Source organism: Oncorhynchus tshawytscha, linkage group LG04 (genome assembly GCF_018296145.1).
Source record: "Oncorhynchus tshawytscha isolate Ot180627B linkage group LG04, Otsh_v2.0, whole genome shotgun sequence".
NCBI classification, from domain to species: Eukaryota; Metazoa; Chordata; class Actinopteri; order Salmoniformes; family Salmonidae; genus Oncorhynchus; species Oncorhynchus tshawytscha.
Window position 1 is genome coordinate 26,047,061 of NC_056432.1, and position 23,969 is coordinate 26,071,029.

General features: G+C 41.7%; 1 protein-coding gene across 2 annotated transcripts in view; it reads right to left on the reverse strand.

The window, feature by feature from the left end:
* The window catches only part of lmx1bb (LIM homeobox transcription factor 1, beta b), a 63,190-nt gene extending 41,190 nt beyond the window's left edge, over positions 1–22,000 (reverse strand). Inside the window, exons 1-3 of one of the 2 annotated variants that reach the window (XM_024419464.2) lie at positions 21,777–22,000; positions 21,386–21,505; positions 20,404–20,590 (exon numbers count right to left, since the gene is read on the reverse strand). In XM_024419464.2, the coding sequence (XP_024275232.1) occupies positions 20,404–20,590; positions 21,386–21,449 (251 nt within the window). In that variant the 5' untranslated portion in view covers positions 21,450–21,505; positions 21,777–22,000. Of the gene's footprint in view, positions 1–20,403; positions 20,591–21,385 lie in introns of both variants that reach the window. The other variant, XM_024419463.2, reaches the window with a different exon arrangement.
* Between the last annotated feature and the right edge of the window lie 1,969 nt (positions 22,001–23,969).

Sequence of the window (23,969 nt, forward strand, 5' to 3'; positions counted from 1 at the left end):
AGTGGCGCTTCCAGAGACCACTCGCTGTTTCTCGCACCCCACAGTTCCCTCATTACGCATTGTCTGGGAGAGAAAGTTACTTTTTCACTTCAGCATCTCAAATATTGCAAACTATAAGCGGTTTCTAAAGTTATAACTGCAGAGAATGACTCTGCCAAGAGTCTGTCGCTCTCGCTCTCTCTGTTTTTTTTGTTGTTGGTTAGAAAACCCATAAAAACAGAGCTAAAGTTGTGACATAATAAGGCTTTTGCTGTACATTACAGCTTTGACTCTGCTTATATTTCTACTGTGGATTCAGTCTCAAATTCATCCTTGATATTAATCAATAGATATGGCATATCTGGTCAATTGAGTATTTACCAAATAATATGTACATTAACATGTTGACCATCTACATAAACTGCCAATGCAACAGAAGGTGTGTGGATCTGTCCAGGCAAAGATGGCCACCCCTCCTCTATCTCTTCCCCCAGGGTCATAGTGGGATGTTGTTGTGTAGATTGGCCTCTCTCTCTCTCTCTCTCTCTCTCTCTCTCTCTCTCTCTCTCTCTCTCCCATCTCTCTGTGGGACATCACTCCCTGACAGGCTCCAAAGCCACACGCTTCCCCTGGACCCAGCAGTGCTGCATGTCTGCATGCGTGTATTCTTTGAGGGGTGTATCTGTGGTGTGTGGTGTGTGTGTGAGTTTATTAGTGCCAGGATATGAGAGGGAGGGAGGGAGGGAGGGAGGGAGGGAGGGAGGGAGGGAGGGAGGGAGGGAGGGAGGGAGGGAGGGAGGGAGGGAGGGAGGGAGGGAGGGAGGGAGGGAGGGAGGGAGGGAGGGAGGGAGGGAGGGAGGGAGGGAGGGAGGGGAACATCTCTGGGTCGGCTGTGTGTACAGTATCTAAAGAATACCCATCAAACCCTATGCAACATCACTCCACTACTAAGTACTGTGACGTGAGAATAACTGCACCTGACAATGCACTTTATAGTCATGATGATCCCCTATGTAAATATAAAACCACACCTATTAATGATATCAGCAAGTACTGTAGTTATTGATGTAATTACAAGAGCTCAATACTGCATGGTATGTCGATGGGGTGTCACATACACGTGATTTACAAGAGGGAACCTTTGAAACACACATCATTTATAGTCTTTACTATGCACATTTGGGAAGCAGACAAGAAAGACTGACGCAGTTGGCATGAGCTCACAGACTTAGCTCTGCAGTCGCCTCAATGATGTTGTGCTCTTTTATTTTACTACCGATAATGAACAATAAGAAAAAATTCAAAACTCTTAGCTCCAACTACATCACAGCCCTGATAGCTATACTAAAACATGTTTTCCAATGAAGGGCATTTAGAACAGGAAAGTGAGGGGGAAAGAGCTGTTTTACTTTTCTTTCCTCTGCATTCATTCCCATCTCAGAGTTATGGTGAACTTAAAACCTATAATAAAATAAGGAAGAGCAGCGGGTGTAGATGATCTCTCTCTCTGAGAAATAGTTGTGGAGAAAAAGAAAAACATGTGCTGCATAGTGTGGTACCAAACCTGTATTTCATACATGACTTTGGAGAATGGTAATAAGGATTAGAAACATACTTCAGCTAATGCACTTTATTCAAGGCCAACAGTATTTTTTTTTTTTTACTTCTGTCTCTGAAAGAGAAGGATATGGAGATGTACAACTTACAAAGAATGGATCAAATTTAATTAGTTAGAATATTTGATTACATACAAAATATGAGTGGAGGTAGACTGTAAAATGGCATGTGACAGTATAGGGATCTATGTAGTATCTATTGCATTAGATCTGACGTGTCAGAGAGCATGCTCTGACCTTACAGGCCATCCAGCTGGTGCCATGGTAACTGGGACCCAGTTGAAAGCTAAAAGACACCTTCATGCGTAGATGGACCTATTAATCTGATTATGGTCGCAAATCCTACATGTGTCTCTGATCATGTGGGTTAAAGATGTTTAGGGTATATATGTGAAAGAGAGAGACATAGAGAGACAGAGATACACTGTAACTCTGTAAGAGTAGAAGCTTTGATATTTATGAAGATTATTCCATTTTCTCCAAAAGCCTATTGAGCCTGTTCAGCTATTTACACTAATGTTACAATGCTCATGTACAGAAACTTACTGCACACACACACACACACACACACACACACACACACACACACACACACACACACACACACACACACACACACACACACACACACACACACACACACACACACACACACGTATTAACACCCCTGGACTGGAGGAAACATTTATGCAAACATTCCCTCGACTGATGTTTTGCATGCACTATTCATTTGTCAATTGATGAATGTGTATATCCACTCAGAATAACAGGTCACAAGTGAGCAGCAACTGTATGCAAATACAGGCTCTGGGTCAGTGCATTCCCCCTGAAGCTAGAACGTATCCGCAAAAAAGGACTGAAATGAAATACAGAGTGAAATAGTAAACCATCTGTCAAAGCCTTACCGGTCTGTTTGAAAACACAACACCAGAGCACTTAAGGGTTTTAAACAGCCTCTTTTCACTGGCATGGCCATGAATATGCCTATTCTGATGGCAATCCTTTCATTTTCATGTGAGAGATCTGAGTCACTTGCAGTCCTGTCTTCCGGAGGGGTGTGTGTGTTGTGCAACTGCAGGCCGACCATGCAAAGGGGTGAGAGGAAGGAGAACGAGGAGCTGACAGACAGGGCCTGATACTACATCTCCACCGCAGGCGAATCCCCAGCTAACCCCTGTGCTGACAGCCAGGATGTAGCACTCATCCACAGGCCACAGCCCAGGGCTCAGGGCCCAGAAAGGGAGAGCAGAGAGAGGGCCAGCCTGCCTATGATGGAGGGGGTGGTGGTTTGGGTGGCACGCACCGCTTACTGCCTCCAGAGCCACGCAACCGGGAGGAGAAGCCACAGACTGTGTCGCCTGCCAACACCGTGTCCAATGCCTGGCTGCGGGACAGATCCACTACAAACACAGACATTATGCCCACCCTCACTCACTCACTCACTGAATGTGTTATACCACACAAAAGCAGATACAGAGCATTCGGAAAGTATTCAGACCCTTTGACTTTATCCACATTTTGTTACATTACAGTCTTATTCTAAAACGGATTAAATAAAAAATATTCCTCATCAATCTACACACAGTACCCCATAACGACAAAGCAAAAACAGGTTTTTAGACATTTTTGCAAATGTATAAAAAATTAAAAACAGTAGTATTCAGACCCTTTGCTATGAGACTGAACAGCGCAAAGTACAGAGAGATCCTTGTTGAAAACCTGCTTCAGAGCACTCAGGACCTCAGACTGTTGCGAAGGTTCACTTTCCAACAGGACAACGACCCTAAGCACACAGCCAATACAATGCAGGAGTGGCTTCGAGGACAAGTATTTAAATGTCCATGAGTGGCCCAGTCAGAGCCCGGACTTGAACCCAATTGAACATCTCTGGAGAGATCTGAAAATACCTGACGCTCTCCATCCAACCTGACAGAGCTTGAGTGGATCTGCAGAGAATAATAGGAGAAACTCCCCAAATAAAGGTGTGCCATGCATGTAGCTATAATCGCTGCCAAATGTGCCTTAAAGTTCTGAGTAAAGGGTCTGAATACTTCTGTAAATGTGATATTTCAGTTTTGTTCCATTTCTGCTTTGTCCAGTGATGGAAAAAGTACCCAATTGTCATACTTGAGTAAAAGTAAAGATAGAAAATAGAAAATGACTAAAGTAAAAGTGAAAGTCACCCAGTAAAATACTTCTTCAGTAAAAGTCTAAAAGTATTTGGTTTTAAATATACTTAAGTATCAAAAGTATAAGTATAAATCATTTCAAATTCCTTATATAAAGCAAAGCAGACAGCATCATGTTCTTGTTCTTAACATTTAAGGATTGCCAGGTACACACTCCAACATTTACAAACAATGCATTTGTGTTTAGTGAGTCCGCCAGATCACAGGCAGTAGAGATGAGCACGTTCTCTTGATAAGTGCGTGAATTGGACTATTTTCCTGTCCTGCTAAACATAGTTTTGGGTGTGAGGGAAAATGTGTGAAGTAAAAAGTATATTATTTCATTTAGGAATATAGTGAAGTAAAAATAAAAGTTTAAAAATATAAATAGTAAGGTAAAGTACAGATACCACAAAAAACTACTTAAGTAGTATTTTCAAGTATTTTTGTACTTCATACCACTTGCTTTGTCATTATGGAGTCATGTGTGTAGACTGATGAGGGGAAAAAACCGAAATAATCTTAGAATAAGGCTGTAACGTATCAAAATGTGGAAAAAGTCAAGTGGTGTGAATACTTTCCGAATGCATTGTATGAACATAATATACACACATGCATACTTACAATATTGTCCCCCCTCCATCTGCTTAAGAGGCTTTGAACGTGAAAGAATGAAATTAAGTGTCAAAACTTGTAGAATCGAGTAAATATTGGTTATTAGGTCGAAAATGTGTGCTGGCACCAGAATTATAAAAATATTTCATCCCTAAAATAAATATATATTCAAACAGCAATTGTGAAATACAACACTTTTCAAACAAATACTGTTGGGTCTACAGTAACTGCTGTTTATTTACTATAGATACACAACCCATCGGTCTGTTGTGTTTGAGTCTGCCAATAACAAGTCTTATACCACCAGTCTGTGTAAAGCAGAGGACTCTCCAGTCCCACTGCACACTGCTGTGGTGTAGAGTAGACTGAGCAGAGGGAGAGAGGCAACTCGTGACCCGATTCCACACCGAGAGAGAGGCCCTGGTCAGAGCAGGCGCTGTCTCTCCAGCTGGGATCACAACGCTAGACTGAGGGTTGGGTTTCAGAGCTGGACCCCAGCCTAGGGGGTGTAGAGGTGGGATGCCTGTCCCCTGTGTCGGCAGGGGCAGAGCCCAGCGGCAGTCCTGCAGGACTGACATCAGACAGACGCCCACCCCAGGGGGCTGGGCCCGCTCACCCGCCCGCTCTCAGGAGGAGGTAGCGACAAGCACAGGGGCCGGAGACAGTTTGGGCTTCCATAGAGCTGTCATAGGGCTGTCATAGGGCTGTCATAGGGCTGCCACAGGGCTGCCAAAGGGCTGTCGTAGGGCTTCCATAAGGCTGTCATAGGGCATCCATAGGGCTGTCATAGGGCTGCCATAGACCACAAGTTTGCCTTTTAAACTGCTTTGTATTTGCATCCCACCACAATGTACAGTTGAAGTCGGAAGTTTACATACACTTAGGTTGGAGTCATTAAAACAAGTTTTTCAACCACAAATTTCTTGTTAACAAACAATAGTTTTGGCAAATCGGTTAGGACATCTACTGTGTGCATGACACAAGTCATTTTTCCAACAATTGTTTACAGACAGATTATTTCACTTATAATTCACTATATCGCAATTCCAGTGGGTCAGAAGTTAACATACACTAAGTTGACTGTGCCTTTAAACAGCTTGGAAAATTCAAGAAAATTATGTTATGGCTTTAGAAGCTTCTGATATGCTAATTGACATCATTTGAGTCAATTGGAGGTGCACCTGTGGATGTATTTCAAGGCCTACCTTCAAACTCAGTGCCTCTTGCTTGACATCATGGGAAAATCAAAAGAAATCAGCCATGACCTCAGAATTTTTTTTTTTGTAGACCTCCACAAGTCTGGTTCATCCTTGGGAGCAATTTCCAAATGCCTGAAGGTACAACAGTATGCAAGTATAAACACCATGGGACCACGCAACCATCATACAGCTCGGGAGGAGACGCATTCTGCCTTCTAGAGATGAACGTAGTTTGGTGTGTAAAGTGCAAATCAATCCCAGAACAACAGTAAAGGACCTTGTGAAGATCCTGGAGGAAACAGGTACAAAGTATCTATATCCACAGTAAAACAAGTCCTATATCAACATAACCTGAAAGGCCTCTCAGCAAGGAAGAAGCCAATGCTCCAAAACCGCTATAAAAAAGCCAGACTACGGCTTGCAACTGCACATGGGGACAAAGATCGTACTTTTTGGAGAAATTTCCTCTGGTCTGATGAAACAAAAATAGAATTGTTTGGCCTTAATGACTATCATTATGATTGGAGGAAAAAGGGGGAGGCTTGCAAGCCGAAGAACAACCGTGAAGCACGGGGGTGGCAGCATCATGCTGTGGGGCTGCTTTGCTGCAGGAGGGACTGGTGCACTTCACAAAATAGATGGCATCATGAGGCAGGAAAATTATGTGGATATATTGAAGCAACATCTCAAGACATCAGTCAGGAAGTTAAAGCTTGGTTGCAAATGGGTCTTCCAAATGGACAATGACCCCAAGCATACATCCAAAGTTGTGGCAAGATGGTTTAAGGACAATAAAGTCAAGGTATTGGAGTGGCCATCACAAAGCCCTGACCTCAATCCCATAGAAAATGTGTGGGCAGAACTGAAAAAGCTTGCATGAGCAAGGAGGCCTATACACCTGACTCAGTTACACCAGCTCTGTCAGGAGGAATGGGCCAAAATTCACTCAACTTATTGTGGGAAGGTTGTGGAAGGCTACCCGAAACGTTTGACCCAAGTTAAACAATTTAAAGGCAATGCTACCAAATACTAATTGAGTGTATGTAAACTTCTGACCAACTGGGAATGTGATGAAAGAAATAAAAGCTGAAATAAATAATTCTCTCTACTATTATTCTGACATTTCACATTCTTAAAATAAAGTGGTGATCCTAATTGACCTAATACAAGTTTTTTTTTTTACTAGGATTAAGTGTCAGGAATTCTGAAAAACGGAGTTTAAATGTATTTGGCTAAGGTGTATGTAAACTTCCGACTTCAACTGTGCATGTATTTCCATCGATGGGGTTTTCCACCTCACTGACTCAAAATAACAATCTCATTAAGGCACTGGCATTAAACAAATGTAAACAGCTACAGGGCCAAAGAGAGACAAATCAAAAGAGATTGTGGGGGTACAGTAAAACTCTTTGAAAAGTATTGTCCATGATGAGATATGGCAATAACTGAGCAAACGAAACAACATATGGTAAGTACATCAAATCATCCAGAGGTCAATAAATAAGATTCACACTATTCTCAACATAGACTATACTGTAGAATCCATATAGTGACAGTTCTCATACAAAAACAAAGTATATCAAATCAAATTGTACTTGTCACATGCTTTGTAAACAACAGATGGAGACTAACAGTACTTACAGGCCCTTCCCAACAATGCAGAGAGAGAAAAAGAGAAACAATAAATAATTAAAGGAGGAAGTGATGTGTTTTTCCTATTCAATGTCTTTCACAATTTCAACAGAATTAAGACACATGAATCTTCATGAACACTTCATAACAAAATATATCAATGTTCTATCTCATTCTGTAAATCTTCCATATTTCATCCCTTTATCCAGCCCTCTCCAAGGTGCAGGGTCAATTTGCAGTGCTCACGAGTGCTGGAATGTCCCAGGAAGATGTATTGTGGGTGTTTTCGGGGAAATATTAAGATCCAGCCAGCAGAGAGAGAAGGTGAGGTGCGGGGGGAGGGAGGGGGTCAGAGACGATCAGTATCATAGTCTCTCTGATGATGAAATGCCTCTTATATCCAAGTTCTCTCTCTCTCCTTATCTTTTGCTCCTCTCTCTCTCTCTCTCTCTCTCTCTCTCTCACTCTCTCTCTCGCTCTCGCTCTCAAGCATGGCGTCTGTGTCCTACAGGGTGGGCAGGGCAGGCAGCCACTCAGTTCACTAGTAAACACTTTCCACTGTCATCACCACAGTACTACAGAGCCTCAACATCTGTCTTACACTGGTCATCAGCACTCAACACCCCACAACCACCCCCTCCTCTCCCTCTCCTCCAGCTCCCTCATTTATATCGTCCAAATATTTCCCCTCAGTGCTTTTTGAAGCTTCCATGGGTTACGGGACCCTGAGCACAAATCATTTTAGCTGGTTGTGGGGGGGTGCAATGTTTTCAATCCAGGCTTGCCAAGACAGCGATGGTCAATCAGTGGTGATCCCAAACAAAGAAGAGGTTTAGGAAGCCCTCGCTGGTCTGAGTGTCATCGTTGCAGTTTACTTAAACCTTTCTCCCCTCCTGCTCCAGGGGAATAGGCCTAAGCATATTTAGAGTCCCTGATAGCCTGCTGTGCCTGGCTTCAGGATTTAGCCCCGGATCCAGGGCCCTGGCTCTCCTTGATAGATGGAGAACACAATACATTTCCTGGTTTCCAATAAAACGGAGCTGTTCGTTTTTACACTGTGACACATCACTTGCCGTTCTTGTTGTTACTGAATTATGGCCCATTGAGCAGGGGAGCCAAAAAGTACAACATATTTCTGAGAGACCTGTTACTGTTACTTCAGTTGCCCCAGCACCACATATCTGACCTGTAAACACTAATAGATTGTAGAAGAACCAACATCAACCAACACTTTTATTTGCAGGCCAATACTGTAACTGTATGAGGTGATAATTGTCTAAACATTCATAGTGAATACACCTTGGAGGCTACTCTACAGGCAGCATTCGTATTGAACACCTCTGTACACCATTGGCTTGAGAGACACAGGCTGCTGATGGACAGGTCAGTGAGCCAGGGAGATGAGCCAGAGCAGTGCCAGTGACCCGCCCACCTGCAGCCTACATCAGATACAGTATGAGTCAAGACAGGAAAGAGGTTGGGGAGGAATCTGCAGGCCTGGTTAAAGTAATCAGATTGTTTCAGTGCATGTGATCAGCAGTCTAACAGACTTCCAAACAGTTGAATGAGTAAATAAAGTGCCCCAGGGGACTCCTGCTGGAGACGGATTACTGTAAGGGTACACACAAAGGAGTTTAAGCCCCACAGTACTCAGGGGACTGCAGACAAAAGCCTATGTTGGGGTTCTACCAGGGAACTGCCCAGGTTTATTAATCTCATCCTGGGCTGCACCTCCAGCAATTGCAAGTCATGCACTCATTCACATACACACCTGTGCTCAAGTGTACACACACACACTTGCATGCACAATATGTGCACCCCCCTACACACACACACCATTTTTCGTAAATAACTGAACTATGGATGTGAGTTGAATGTTTGTGGAGGTGTGGGGGTGTGACTCATAAGATCAGTCTCCTGCTCACTTGGCTGTGCAAGAAGGCTTAGGGGGAAGTTGGAGCTGAGGCATTATTGAGCCCCATCCTATTCTGCATCCATTCTTCCTCCTCTTTGGACCTGACACAAGTAAAGGGATTAGGAGCCCCTGTTTCCGTCAGGCCCTCTACCTAGGACAAAGCACTCCACAGCTTAGTGTCACAGTCTATGATAAAAGTGCAGATCTCTGTCAGTCAGCTTGGGCAGACAGTGTTTGGAAGCTAATCTCATTAAGAGATGAAGAAAAAGAGTGGCAGAGAGAGAATTTGTTTTGAAGTAATGACATTTGCTCAAGTGTCAGAGTACATACAAAATCAGTCAAAAGTTTGGACACACCTACTCATTCAAGGGTTTTTGGAATCTTGTAGTAACCCAAAAAGTGTTAAACAAATCAAAATATATTTTAGATTTTAGATTCTTCAAAGTAGCCACCCTTTGCCTTGATGACAGCTTTGCATTCTCTCAACCAGCTTCAGGAGGTAGTCACCTGGAATGGTTTTCCAAAAGTCTTAAAGGAGTTCCCACATATGCTGAGCACTTGTTGCCTGGTTGTCCTTCACTCTGCGGTGCAACTCATCCCAAACCCTATCAATTGGGTTGAGGTCGGGTGATTGTGGAGGCCAGGTCATCTGTTGCAGCACTCCATCACTCTCCTTCTTGGTCAAATATCCCTTACACAGCCTGGAGGTGTGTTTTGGGTCATTGTCCTGTTGAAAATCAAATGATAGTCCCACTAAGAGCAAATCAGATGGGATGGCGTATCACTTCAGAATGCTATGGTAGCCATGCTGGTTTTAAGTGAGCCTTGAATTCTAAATAAATCACAGAGTCACCAGCAAAGCACCCACACACCATCACACCTCCTCCTCCATGCTTCACGGTTTGAACCACACATGCAGAGATCATCCGTTCACCTACTCTGCGTCTCACAAAACACGGCGGTTAGAACCAAAAATCTCAAATTTGGACTTATCAGCTCAAAGGACAGATTTCCACCGGTCTAATGTCAATTGCTCGTGTTTCTTGGCCCAAGCAAGTCTCTTCTTATTATTGGTGTCCTTTAGTAGTGGTGTCTTTGCAGCAATTCGACCATGAAAGCCTAATTCACGCAGTCTCCTCAATCCTCAACAGTTGATGTTGAGATGTGTCTGTTCCTTGAGTGCGCAGCTGAACATTCTATGCTGGAAACACTTGGTTTGATATTTTTTATTAAAACAAAACCGCTATTCATTAAATATGAATAATGTGTGGATTCCGCGATGCGCTTAGCTTTTAACACCTAGGACCGCTATTTCTTGTCCCGGATTCCCGCTTAACAGACAGGTTGAAGCTTGCTTGAGAGAGATGCAAAGCTGCTAGCCATCAAGCTAATGAAGTTGGTACCAGATGAGCTTTACAACGGATCCCTCTTTATTTGAAGAAATAAATGAACTGTTCCAGTGCCGTAGGAGCTGTATCTACTACGCTTTGTTTTGGGACAAACCAGATCACTCCAATGATCTGGTTCCAATGTGGCAATTGTTTGCTTGCCGAGGATTATAGGCTTGAGGTGGCTTCCTTGATCATGCAGGTCACCAGTCTACGTAGGACACTGGGGAAAACACAGAGTGGAATGTTTACATTTTCCAAGCCGGTGGCTAGACGGCGTTTGCACTTGTTGGATACATCTCTGCCTTGTTGTTTGTCGTTATCCTAATGGCCGGTGTTGCCCGGAGCTCCCCCATCTGATATCGGAGTCGACGGAGAACAGCAAGAGGAGCAAGGCAATCAATGATGGTCGCATGTCACGAGCTGTGGAAACCGAAGACAGCGGCCTCCCGCAAAGCAGTCTACACTCCCAATGAGAGGCCCGGAGCAGATACAAACAATTAATAGTTTCGCCCTCCTTAAAGCCTGATCTTCCTGCACGTTTGTTGCTGGGGGTGCCTGTGTCCGCGGCCACAGTGCCTACGACTAAGATTTCAAAGTCAACATCGGCAACCTTCCATCCCTGCCCTGGATCGAGCGGGGCTTCTCCATCTGTTGGAGGCCTGCACCAGGCGCCGGGCTCAAGTTATCTTGCCTCTCGCCCGTCCATAAAGCGTTCTCCGAATCATGTGAAGTGTGGGAGTGGGCGGATTTCCTCGTCCTTCTTGCCAGCAGTGATTTGGGAAGCTCCATGGTAAGAAATGTGACCGTTCCTGGTGCAAAAGCAATGTCCTATCAATGAGCTTGTGTAAATGACGTTACTAAGCTACACTCGAATGTACTACGATTCTATCGCTGATCTTTAAAGGAAGCCTGTCCAACAATCCAGGTAGAATCAGGAATTCCCCAGGGCAGCTGTTAAGGCCCCTTATTTTTTTATATCTTCATTAATGACATGCCACTTGCTTTAAGTAAAACCAGTGGCATTATCAACAAGGCAGGTCTAACAGGCCCTAGTTTTGTCGCACCTGGACTACTGTTCGGTCGTGTGGTCAGGTGCCACAAAAAGGGACTCAGGAAAATTGCAATTGGCTCAGAACAGGGCAGCACGGCTGGTCCTTGGATGTACACAGAGAGCTAATATTAATAATATGCGTGTCAATCTCTCCTGGCTCAAATTGGAGGAAAGATTGACTTCATCACTACTTGTATTTATGAGAGGTGTTGACATTTTGAATGCACCGGTGCATACCCCAAAAGACATGCCACAAGAGGTCTCTTCACAGTCCCCAAGTCCAGAACAGACTATGGGAGACGCACAGTACTACATAGAGCCATGACTACATGGAACTCTATTCCACACCAAGTAACTCATGCAAGCAGTAAAATTTGATTTAAAAAACAGATAAAACATGCCTTATGAAACAGAGGGGACTGTGAAGCACAAACACAAACATAGGCACAGGCACATGTATACACACATGATAACATGCACACTATACACACGCACATGGATTTTGTACTGTAGATATGTAGTAGTGTTGGAGTAGGGGCCTGTGTTGTGAAATCTGTGAATGTGCTGTAATGTTTTTTTTAAATTGTATAAACTGCCTTAATTTTGCTGGACCCCAGGAAGAGTAGCTGCTGCCAATGGGGATCCATAATAAATACAAATACTTGAACTCTATGAAGCATTTATTTGGACTGCAATTTCTGATGCTGGTACCTTTGGGTCTTCCTTTCCTGTGGCGGTCCTCATGAGAGCCAGTTTCATCATAGCGCTTGATGGTTTTTGCGACTGCTCTTCAAGAAACTTTCAAAGTTCTTTATACCTTAAAGTTATGATGGATTGTCATTTGTTTTTGCTTATTTGAGCTGTTCTTGCCATACTATGGACTTGGTCTTTTACCAAATAGATCTATCTTCTGTATACCACCCCTAACTTGTCACAACACAACTGATTGGCTCAAATGCATTAAGTCGAAAAGAAATATCACAAATTAACTTTTAACAAGGCACACATGTTAATTGAAATGCATTCCAACCACCTCATGAAGCTGGTTAAGAGAATTCCAAGAGTGTGCAAAGCCGTCATCAAGGGAAAGGGTGGCTACTTTGAAGAATATAAAATATATTTAGATTTGTTTTAAACTTTTTTGGTTACTACCTGATAACATATGTGTTATTTCATCATTTTGATGTCTTCACTATTATTTATACAATAAGAGAAAATGGTAAAAAGAAAGAAAAACCCTGGAATGAGTCGGTGTCCACACTTTTGACTGGTATTGTAAATATGTCAAAGAAGTCACAAAATCCACCAAAATGATGACATTCCTACTGAGCATGACAGATTTAATTAATCAGTGAGTGTAAGTAACACAGTAATGATTTATAAGTTATCAGTGAATGTACTTCCCCAACAAAATATGATTACAGACTGCACAGGGGCAGAAGAAATGGAAACAGGGAGATAGAGAGAAAGAGAGAGATTCACTGATTGAGGCTAGGCCTAATGCTACAGTGCATTCGGAAAGTATTCAGACCCCTTCACTTTTTCCACATTTTGTTACGTTTCAGTCTTATTCTAAAATTGATTAAATAGTTTTTCCCCCCTCATCAATCTACACACAATACCAAATAATGACAAAGCAAGAACAGTTTTATGGAAATTTGTGCACATTTTTTAATCACATTGACATAAGTGTTCTGACCCTTTACTCAGTACTTTGTTGAAGCACCTTTGGCAGTGATTACAACCTCGAAAATTCTTGGGTAAGACACTACAAGCTTGGCACACCTGTATTTGGGGAGTTTCTCCCATTCTTCTCTGCATATCCTCTCAAGATCTGTCAGGTTGGGTGGGGAGTGTTGCTGCACAGATATTTTCAGGTCTCTCCAGAGATGTCCAGGCTCTGGCTAGGCCATTGAAGCCACTCCTCCATTGTCTTGGCTGTGTGCTTAGGGTCATTGTCCTGTTGGAAGGTGAACCTTTGCCCCAGTCTGAGGTCCTAAGCGCTCTGGAGCAGTTTTTCATCAAGGATTTCTTTGTACTTTGCTCCTTTCATCTTTCCCTCGATCCTGACTAGTCTCCCAGTCCTTGCTGCTGAAAAACATCCCCACAGCATGATGCTGCCACCACCATGCTTCACCGTAGGGATGATGCCAGGTTTCCTCCAGAAGTGACGTTTGGGATTTAGGCCAAAGGGTTCAATCTTGGTTTCAGCAGACCAGAGAATCTTTTTTCTCATGGTCTGAGAGTCCTTTAGGTGAGTTTTAGCTCCAAGCTGGCTGTCGTGTGCCTTTTACTGAGGAGTGGCTTCTGTCTTGCCACTCTACCATAAAGGCCTGATTGGTGGAGTGCTGTAGAGATGATTGTCCTTCTGGAAGATTCTCCTATCTCCACAGAGTAACTCTGGAGCTCTGTCAGGTTCATCGGGTTCTTGGTCACCTCCCTGACCAAGGCCCTTCTCCCCTGATTGCTCAGTTGGGCCTGGTGGCCAGCTCTAGAAAGAGTCTTGGTGGTTCCAAACTTATTCCTTTTAAGAATGAGTCCACTGTGTTCTTGGGGACCTTCAATGTTGTAAAACATTTTGGAACCCTTCCCCAGATCTGTGCCTCCACACAATCCTGTCTCAGAGCTCTACAGACAATTTCTTCAACCTCATGGCTTGGTTTTTGCTCTGACTTGCACTGTCAACTGTGGGACCTTATATAAACAGGTGTGTGCTTTTCCAAATCATGTCCAATCAATTGAATATGCCACAGGTGGACTCCAATCAAGTTGTAGAAACATCTTTTATTTATTTATTTTACCTTTATTTTACTAGGCAAGTCAGTTAAGAACAAATTCTTATTTTCAATGACGGCCTAGGAACAGTGGGTTAACTGCCTGTTCGGGGGCAGAACGACAGATTTTGTACCTTGTCAGCTCGGGGATTTGAACTTGCAACCATTCGGTTACCAGTCCAATGCTCTAACCACTAGGCTACCCTGCCACCCCTCAAGGATGATTAATGGAAACAGGGTGCACCTGAGCTCAATTTCGAGTCTCATGGCATTGGATCTGAATACTTATGTCAATAAAGTATTTCTGTTTATTTTTATTTTTAATACATTTACAAACATTTAAAAAAAAATCAATTTTCACTGTGTCATTATGGGGTATTGTGTGCAGAATGATGATGAAAATCAATCAATCAATTTTAGATTAAGGCTGTAACGTAACAACATGTAGAAAAAGTCAAAGGGTCTGAATACCTTCCGAATGCACTGTATGCCCAGAACCCCATGTGGTTGTAGAATGTGTGACGTTAGTGTGAGAGTGAGCTACAAGCAGACAGCACTCGGACTGCAGCACTTGCCACCCTGATGCCACCCCTTTCTTGTGTATCTGTGAAAAGCCTACGTGTTGGAAAAACATTCCAGAGCTGGATCACATTTACAGAGTGCAGGGGGCCAGCCCTGAAATCCTGAGCCAGAAGAGGTCTTGTCTCAATTCCACATGCACGTTCGACTGGGGTGCTTGTAGAACAGGCAAGGAAAGAGATGATGCTATTTTGCAGGTACATCACTAAAACGTCATTGTAAAAAAAATGCATCCCAATTATTTATCTATTTTTCACAATAAAATCAATGAAAAACTGCAATCCTACTATATTTTCCCAAATTGACACCTATACTAATGTGCCATTAACTCTCTCCCTTTTTCATTGTATCTTCTCTGTTTTTCTCTCTCAGTTTTGAAATGGATATTTAGCTTTCTTCATATTCATTCTAGCGGTTATTTTTAGATTGCATTTTTGCAGCATATTGCGGTAAACATTTGCGGTGTGTTTTGAATAGTTGTCATCCTCTGCAAATACATTTGATCCCCTGAAGAGTTGAAGCTGCTGATGAAATTCACCATGTACTAGTTTCTTTACCATAGCTGAGGAGTATTAATATCTGACTGACCTATCCCGCTGGCTCCTTCACTCGATCCCTAACAGACAACTAGGAGGTTATTTAGGAGATGAGGTTATTGTGGCTACTAACAAATTGCATGCTTGAGTTGCTTTGCTTCCTTTGCTATCATTCTAATGTGAACCCACCAGACAGCTCCCAGTACAGGTCTGACTCCCCTCCTCTCTTCCTCAGGCCAACAGCTCCCCCACAACAAGCCACAGAGGCGTAGCCCCACATCCCTACCCATCAGCCTGGCCTCTTAAGTGTTGATGGGCATTAACATGGTTGAGCCTCTATGGCTTGCCAAAGTATTCTGCAAGCTCTTTGTTTTTCAACTGTTATCATGCACACGTGCAAGCACGCATGCACACACAAAGACACACACAGACACACACACACACACACACACACACACCACGCAAACACACACGCACACATTGTGATTAAGCAAGACGTTGTTGCAGACATATTAAACACACCATTTTGTAAAGTATTAGTTTACGAATGACTACGCCTATATTATGTTGGGTATTATGACCTGTTCAATAAAATATTCATCATTTCATCTACAAGCTTATAATTAGAAACTCAATTAACCACTGGGAAATGCACCAAGTGAATACAAAGTGCCCACGGCATTACACATTAATACCCCTAAAATACCCTTAACAGGTCACAATGTGTAGGGGGAAATGGTTGGCACATTATGAAATGACAGATGATTGCATCATTTTATGTTGCTAGGATAGGCCAGGCAATGCTGACACAGAACCAAATACTTCCTTACAGAGGAATACAGCTAACCCAGTCAGTGCACTAAGAATCCAGGCAAGCTGAAGCAATATTATCCAGCTTACGCCAGCTAATATTAGATTTGTCTTTCTGCAGGGGCCCTCTACTTCGACACCAGCACTAGCCGTAGCTACTTCTTCACCCCCTTTCACTCTTTCTTTTGGAAAAATTTGAGAATAAAGAACACTACTTCTTGTGAAATACATCTCACAGTTTCTGACCTGCCTAGTCTTTTATCCTATCATCTAAACACCATGCCATAGCTACAGTATGTATGTGTAAGAGTAGCTTTGAGGCAGGAGAAAGCCTTGTCCATTTTGCGTGCATCCCTTTTCACACGAGAACAAAGGCCATGTGGGAGTGTCGTACACTACAGTGAGTGGAACACAGTAAGTTAGTGCAGCTTATGTAGAAACCTAGCCGTCAGCATGTAGCCTATCCACCGCCCCGCATCCCTAACACAGCTAATTAAAAAACACAATTTCACAGGAGGACACCCCAATCCGGCATAAAAAGCACCTATCAGCACACCAGGGGATCGTCCAACACTGAGAATTACGAGGGAAGGAGTGAAGGTAAGGGGGCTCTGGTGTTATGAGTTCAGTGGTCTGTTAAAATAATGTGGCTAGTGAATTGAACAATACTGCTGCTTCAACATACTGTATATTCATATAGTGGATTAAGTGGTTAGCAATATAGATAAAAATGCATTATAATTTTAATATTTCACTAGATCTGTTGCCACCCATCTGCACTTGTCTGAGCATCACAGTATAATAGTTGACAACAATATATCTTCAGAAATAATACACTTTAATATTCTCATAAACTGACAAAACTGCCAGACCATTAGAATGCTCAACATTCCTCAAAAGTAGTCTACTGTCCAACACATGTGGAGTGACACCCTTATTACACGGGTCTTTTCAGACCAGATGCCCCTCTCAGGGAGATGTGTGTCCTCTGATGATGTCTAATTGAACTCCCAGCACCAGGTCAGAAGCAGCTATCAGGGGGATGGTCTATTTTCACTACACTTCTCACACATCATCTCACTCCCCGACCGACAGACAGACAAATGACCACCTCATGGTTTCTACGGTTACAGCTCCCACCCAGCAGACAACCAAACCAACCATAACTATTTACTTTGGTTAGTAGTGGCTTTACATTGTAACCTATACTAGTCTAAACTACTACACATCATAGTCACGGGAAGTAGGGATGCTGAGGGTGATGCAGCACCCTCTGAAAAATCGGAATTTTTGTATTTGTATTTGTAGTGCAAAGGGCCTTTACTAGTCCTATATTAGCAGACCGATAACGCGGGGAAAAATGCTCAATCCCGTTGTTAATATCAACAGGTCTTCTGAACATTTATAGAATGAAATTGTACCCTAATTCTAAAATAACATTATTCAGCATAACAGGTTTTGTAAAAATACATTGGAGGGAGAATTTACTGGGACACAAAATCATCAAATCTCCTCTGTCTGAACATACAGTTGTAAATTGTGCTGTAAGGTGTGAAAATAAATGTTTGCCAATCCATTGATTTACGGTAGCCAGAAATGATTATGGGGCATGAATCGATTTATGTAGAAATGTAATTAGGCACCTCTCCTGTTGTATGGCAAGGAGTCTGCCTTGCAGGTCATGGCAGTTTGTGGGCTGATATATGCACCTTAAATTGGTGTCATAAAAATCATAATGGTGCCAATTACATCTCTAAGTATCCCATCAATGCAAATGAAATAAACAAATACAGGTAGTGTTGTGTACACATGGGACCCCCCTGCTAGTTGTTGACCTGAGACTGATGGAAGGTGAAGAAAGGGAGGCTGGATTGTGTAATGATGGATAATAGTGTGGGCGTACATGACAGGAATCAGCAGGTTGCTGTTTAGAGGCTCTGGATACCCTCAAAGCTCACACCGTTACAACAAGTTCACGGCCAAAACAACACCCCAAATGTGTCTAGAAATTACTGCCTGTTCAGACCTCATACACAATTTTACACACGCACGCACGCACACACACACACACACACACACACACACACACACACACACACACACACACACACACAGTCTTGTACAACTAACCTTGTGGGGACACACAATTCAGTCCCATTCAAAATCCTATTTACCTAACCCCTAACCCTAAACCTAACCTTAACCCTAACCCTGAACCTAACCCTAGCTCCTAGCCCTAAACTTAAACATAATTCTAACCCTAACACTAATACTAACCTTAACCCCCTGGAAATAGCATTTGACCTTGTGAGGACCAATAAAATGTCCCCAGTTGGTTACATTTTTTGTTTGTTTAGTATTCTTGTGGGGACTTCTGGTCCCCATAAATATAGTTAAACATGCCCCCCCCCACACGTTTGTCAATGTCACTGTTTCCTGACTGCATCTCCCAGGCAATGGCATCCTGGAGCTGCTGCTATGAAATCCACATTGTTACCACTAACTGCCTATGGTCATGTCGGACAGAGCAGGATGAATGGCTGACAAAAACAGTGATGCAGAGCAATATATGTAGCTCATTGTTTGTTGCAGGGCATCTAGCAGGGAGCTAGAATGTCCCAGGGATTGAAGTAGCAATGTTAAAAAACCCTGACACATAAAGCTTAAAATGTAGTGACAAGCATGAAGAGCACTAATACAATGAGTGGGGACATAGTGCCACATGTTGCACACAGTCAGTGAGGCAGAATAAACTTAAGCCTCCCATCGAGACAACAGCAAACGCCTCCAGCCAGTGAGTTTCACTATTATCAAGGCGCACTGATTGGATGCGCGCAAAGGTAACTTTGCCAATAGAATTCCGGGACTCTCTTGTCCTTTCCAAGCATGCATGTCGGCTAATCGGCAGCAAAATACCATAACTGAAATGGCCCATCTTCTTACTGTTGGTTATAGATAAATAACTACACAAATAAATTGTGTAATAATTTTGTGTAATAATTTCACAATACCTTTCCATTCAAGTCTTATTAGTCTACCAATTAAACATTTCTGAAGTAAAAGTTATAAAGACCAAATAATAATAATAATAACAATAATAATAAGTTCAAGAAATTATAGTTTAAGTTCTCAGAGTGTAAAACCATTTGAAGACCACGAAGGCCACAAATCTTTAGCATGTCATTGTTGCTTTGCGTGTGGAGTTTTTTTAATGGTCGAATGCTGACATATTATTCTTCTAATGTAAGAAAGGAACAAAACTAAAGCCAATATTTTCATATAGGCCCACTATATTCGAAAAGGCTTATAGATCCCTCTAGTTCTATTTTGTTCGTGTGTGTGTAATTATTACCATGATATAGGATTAATAACGAAATAATATCAAGAAACTATTCCAAATGGTGGGTCGATATGTGTTGGTTGTTGTTTTATCTTGAAACGAACAAAAGGTCTATCTACATTTAAATCTAAAATTGTTCAATTGTGCCTTCCACGTACCATACACAGCGGTTAGGATAAATACTCCACTAAATGCTGCAGTGACCATCATCGGTCTCCAATCCAAGAGATCCTTGCCTCGAGAGATCCTTGTCATAACAATTCACAAAATATCAACAAAATTGCAGATAATTAAATGCCAGTAAAAGCAATCGTTTTGTGACTGACTATAGTTTTGACTAAGTCGTCGATACTGGATAGGCTATAAGAACACATCTCCGTTAGAAACGTATTACTGTTAACACCAAAGTGAATTATCACATGCCATACAAATAGAAACAAACGATTGAAAAGCAGAATGTTCTCACTTATATGTATATAATATAATAAATGTAGGCCATATTTTCTAAAGAGCGTCTGGCAACTTGACAAGTAGCCGGAGCGCGTATCTGTGTGAGAGTGACAATACTGGGAAAAAAATGTACACATCAGCTTATAGTGTAGGCCTACTGATAGATCAAGGGATGAATAAAGTTAAATTGAAATGGATTATTTGGCTGGAATTATACAATTGTTGGACACATTCTAAACATAATTACATTCATGCGTCCCAAGTGAACAGGCCTAGCCTACTTGGTGTTCTTTCATTGTGCGTAAAACAACCAGAGAATAGTCTATATGTAAATATTATTTTTCTTACTGTTGGTAGTCATGTTTGCAGTACAGTTTCCTATCTCGGAAGTAACAACTGGTAGTTAGAGGTTGTTGACACACAGCGCACTGCAGACACTCCTCATGCCATGAGGAATCGTTGACTCTCATCAGAAACCTGTCAGATATTGGACGCTGGCATCCTTCACATACAGATTGGTGATGGCATTCCGTCCCTAAAAGGGATGTAAAATAAGTTAAAAGGGCAAAAATATTTTAACAATAGTATGCATACTTTATGGACTGTTTGTGTCTTTTTTTATAGTTACCGGTTTATGACATGTTTATAATCTATATAACCTTATATTCATTAGCTAAACAATGTAAATGTTCAGTTTAGCTAATAAATATAAGGTCATAGATGATAAACATGTGATAAACAGGTAACTATAAAAAGACACAAACAGTCCATATCACACTACAAGACCCGGTTTTAGGCCCTACCTAATCTTATAATTGGAATTATCTAAATATTCTAAACCAAAGATATCAATGTGTTTTAATTGGCTATCTATACCACAACCACAACATCTGAAAAGAGAAGGTATCCGCCTGCGGTGAAAATAAAGTATTTGTTAAATGTGATATGCCTAAAAAACAGCAATCAATTGCAGTAACGGTAATCCAATTATTTGAAATAGTGATAATTTCACAAAATAATGAAATAGGCTAGTTTTGTCAGTGTAATAGGGAGATTCTAAATACAATTATATAATTGTGCTATTATTTCTGCTAAACAGGCCGGCCTACAGTAAATACACTACATTCATTATTAAAATGATAACTAAAGCAAATGGTGTAAAATGTAAAATGTAGGAGGCCTATGGCTCGTGGGGGGATAGTCTGCACGTATAGCTGCAGGACACACATTTATAGCAAGCAATGTAAGTATATTCTAGAACTTTCTCGTATTGTGTGTGATGTCTGTGCTCCGGGCTCTTTTAGATGCAGATGAAACTATGCGGACTTACCAAGCACGACTCCAAGGGTAGCTTGACGATGGGGATGATCTTCAGTCTTTATACCGTCTAACATCCTTGGGTACTTGGATTGGTTTCTCTTCAAGAAACAGCGTTCCAGTGACTCCGGACCTGTTGCAATATCCATAACAATGTACTGTCAGACTTTTCTTCGCTTCAAATACTAGCTAAATGCCACAATATTTGCTGAGGCTACTTGCACACACATACACAAACAATGCGTTTTCCCAGATCGCTAACTTTTAAAAAAATAAAAAAAAGTCGTCCCAATGTTAAGACAGACGCCACTGTTTGTAGGACTATCCTAAGCAGAATCGTCATATGTCACAGAATCGGATGAGAAGCGACAATAAACCTGACAAACACTATTTGGAGCAGTCACCTGTTAATTTGGACTGAATATGTATAAGGTAGGCTATCTTCTTGTTTGCACCCGCGCGTGACCAGAAGAGAATTCTATGGAGGATGAAGCTTATCCGCTCGAGTCGTATGTTTCTACCAAGAAAAACTACTAAAACAACAACAATTGTAACTCCAGAAAATATGAGTGAAATGTTCCAATGGTAACTCTTCAAATGCTATGCCCCTTGGACGGATCCCTGCCGCTTGAAAAGTCTGCATTACGAGATTGAAGCGAATGGATCCTCCTCCCACCCCTCTGGGGCCGCGTCACTTTTTTAGACTATTTACTGACATTGAGATGCTATTGGTGCTCACATTTGGTGCGCTCTAAAAGTTGAACTATGTTTCGCCTATCACTTTGAACAAATCTATAGACACAATATGGTGAGAGAAACAAAAATGCAGTCAGTGTACAACAACTCAAATACTGTACATTGTAATCTAAAGGTATATCAAGTAGTTTAACTTGCTATGGCCATTTGCAATATATCTTAATTTAGTTCAAAGTGAACCATTGTTAAGATAATACTTCTTTATTACAATTGATATTATAATAATTATAATAATACATACATTATTGTAATTATTAGAGTAGTAGTATAAGTATCCTAGTAGGCCTATTGTTGTTGTTTTTATTGTTTTTTGTTGTTGTTGTTGATGCTTCTTCTTTTTCTTCTTTTTTCTTCTTCATGTCTTCATATAGGTTAGTAAAAGCTTTGAAATTAAGTATTGGACCATTACGCTTTCGACGTTCACATGCTTTGTGGTATTGTGTCCACTGTGCACTACAAAGACTCGAACCTAGTGACTCCTGTACAGCCGATGCACCTGGCGATGGGTGGCGATAACTGAACACTGTGCAGCCTTGATGCCGACGGTGAGAGTGGCTTCCACTGAAACATACTTGAAAGTAGCCCGTCTAGAAAGTAGCCTATACTGACTTTTTCTTCCTCTAATCATGTTGCTAGAACTTATGCACATACAATCTATTTTAAAAACAGGATGGAACCCTTTTTATCTCATTCAATAAATTAGGGCTATCGTTTGCATAACGATAGCCCTATGTTAAATTGTTAGTAATATTGTTGCCTAATACATCATGGAATGCGACCTGTTTGGCTGTGCACCTATTTGCATAAGCCTAGTTATTATACGCGGTTGGACATGCTTCTCTTTTTGGTTGTGTGCATCCCGAGGAATCAAAACTATTATTATTGTGGTGTAATTTTCGGAACAAATTTTGGTTTTAAAAAATTGCATTTTATTCACATAAACAAACAAACATTTATCATAAACAAACAAGTGTAGATATACTAATTATTCATACTGACACAATGCTGTTCTGTGCTGGACACAGGCCTTCATTATAATTCAGCAGAGGGCTATAATTCCTTTAATCTTTTTTTATCAATCGCACGTGTCCTCGGTTGAGATTGAGATGCACAGGACTTGGAACCAGATTTATTCATGACAGCATGGCTCAGAAAAGCAAGCCTTGGAATCGAAAATAGTATCCCACACAAAAGAAAAGAAGCACTCCTCAATTATTTCCAATTTTAACCAATGATACACGTGTAAAAAAGATACCATGTGAAACCATGTTTTATTAGATGCAACTAGTTGCCATTATGTAGGCCTATAGACTATAACATAATGTGTCTTAAAGGCCATGTAAAATATTTTAGCTTTCCAATACGGGCTTCATGTTTTAAGTTATCTGCAAAGGTAAGGAATGTGAGTCGACCGTAGCTTAAATCACAGGGTGCTATAGATAATTCGTCATGCCTCCCCTTTCGCAGAACTCCAGGGATTCAGTACCTCAGAGGCATAAGGACACTTCAAGCAGTCACTCTGAGATACAAGGCTACCTCTTTTACCTCACCCCTCTCTATATCTCTACACCAAGTAAAGGCCTAGAAAGTCTCGAATTGGCTAATAGACGCACACCTTCATGGGTTTGACCATTCCGTCGCCCATGCATGGCTTTAGGTCTGGAGATTCCTCAGCTCAGCGGTTTAATGTGATTCTAATCTCAATGTGATCAAGCACAACATCGGGCAGGAGGTGGGTTGGAAGAGACGTCCTCTGCTTAAGTTAATTACTTGGATCAGATATTATTTATCGCCGCGCGTCTAAATCCAAAGGATTTCCTAAATGTCCAAGTAGTCAAATA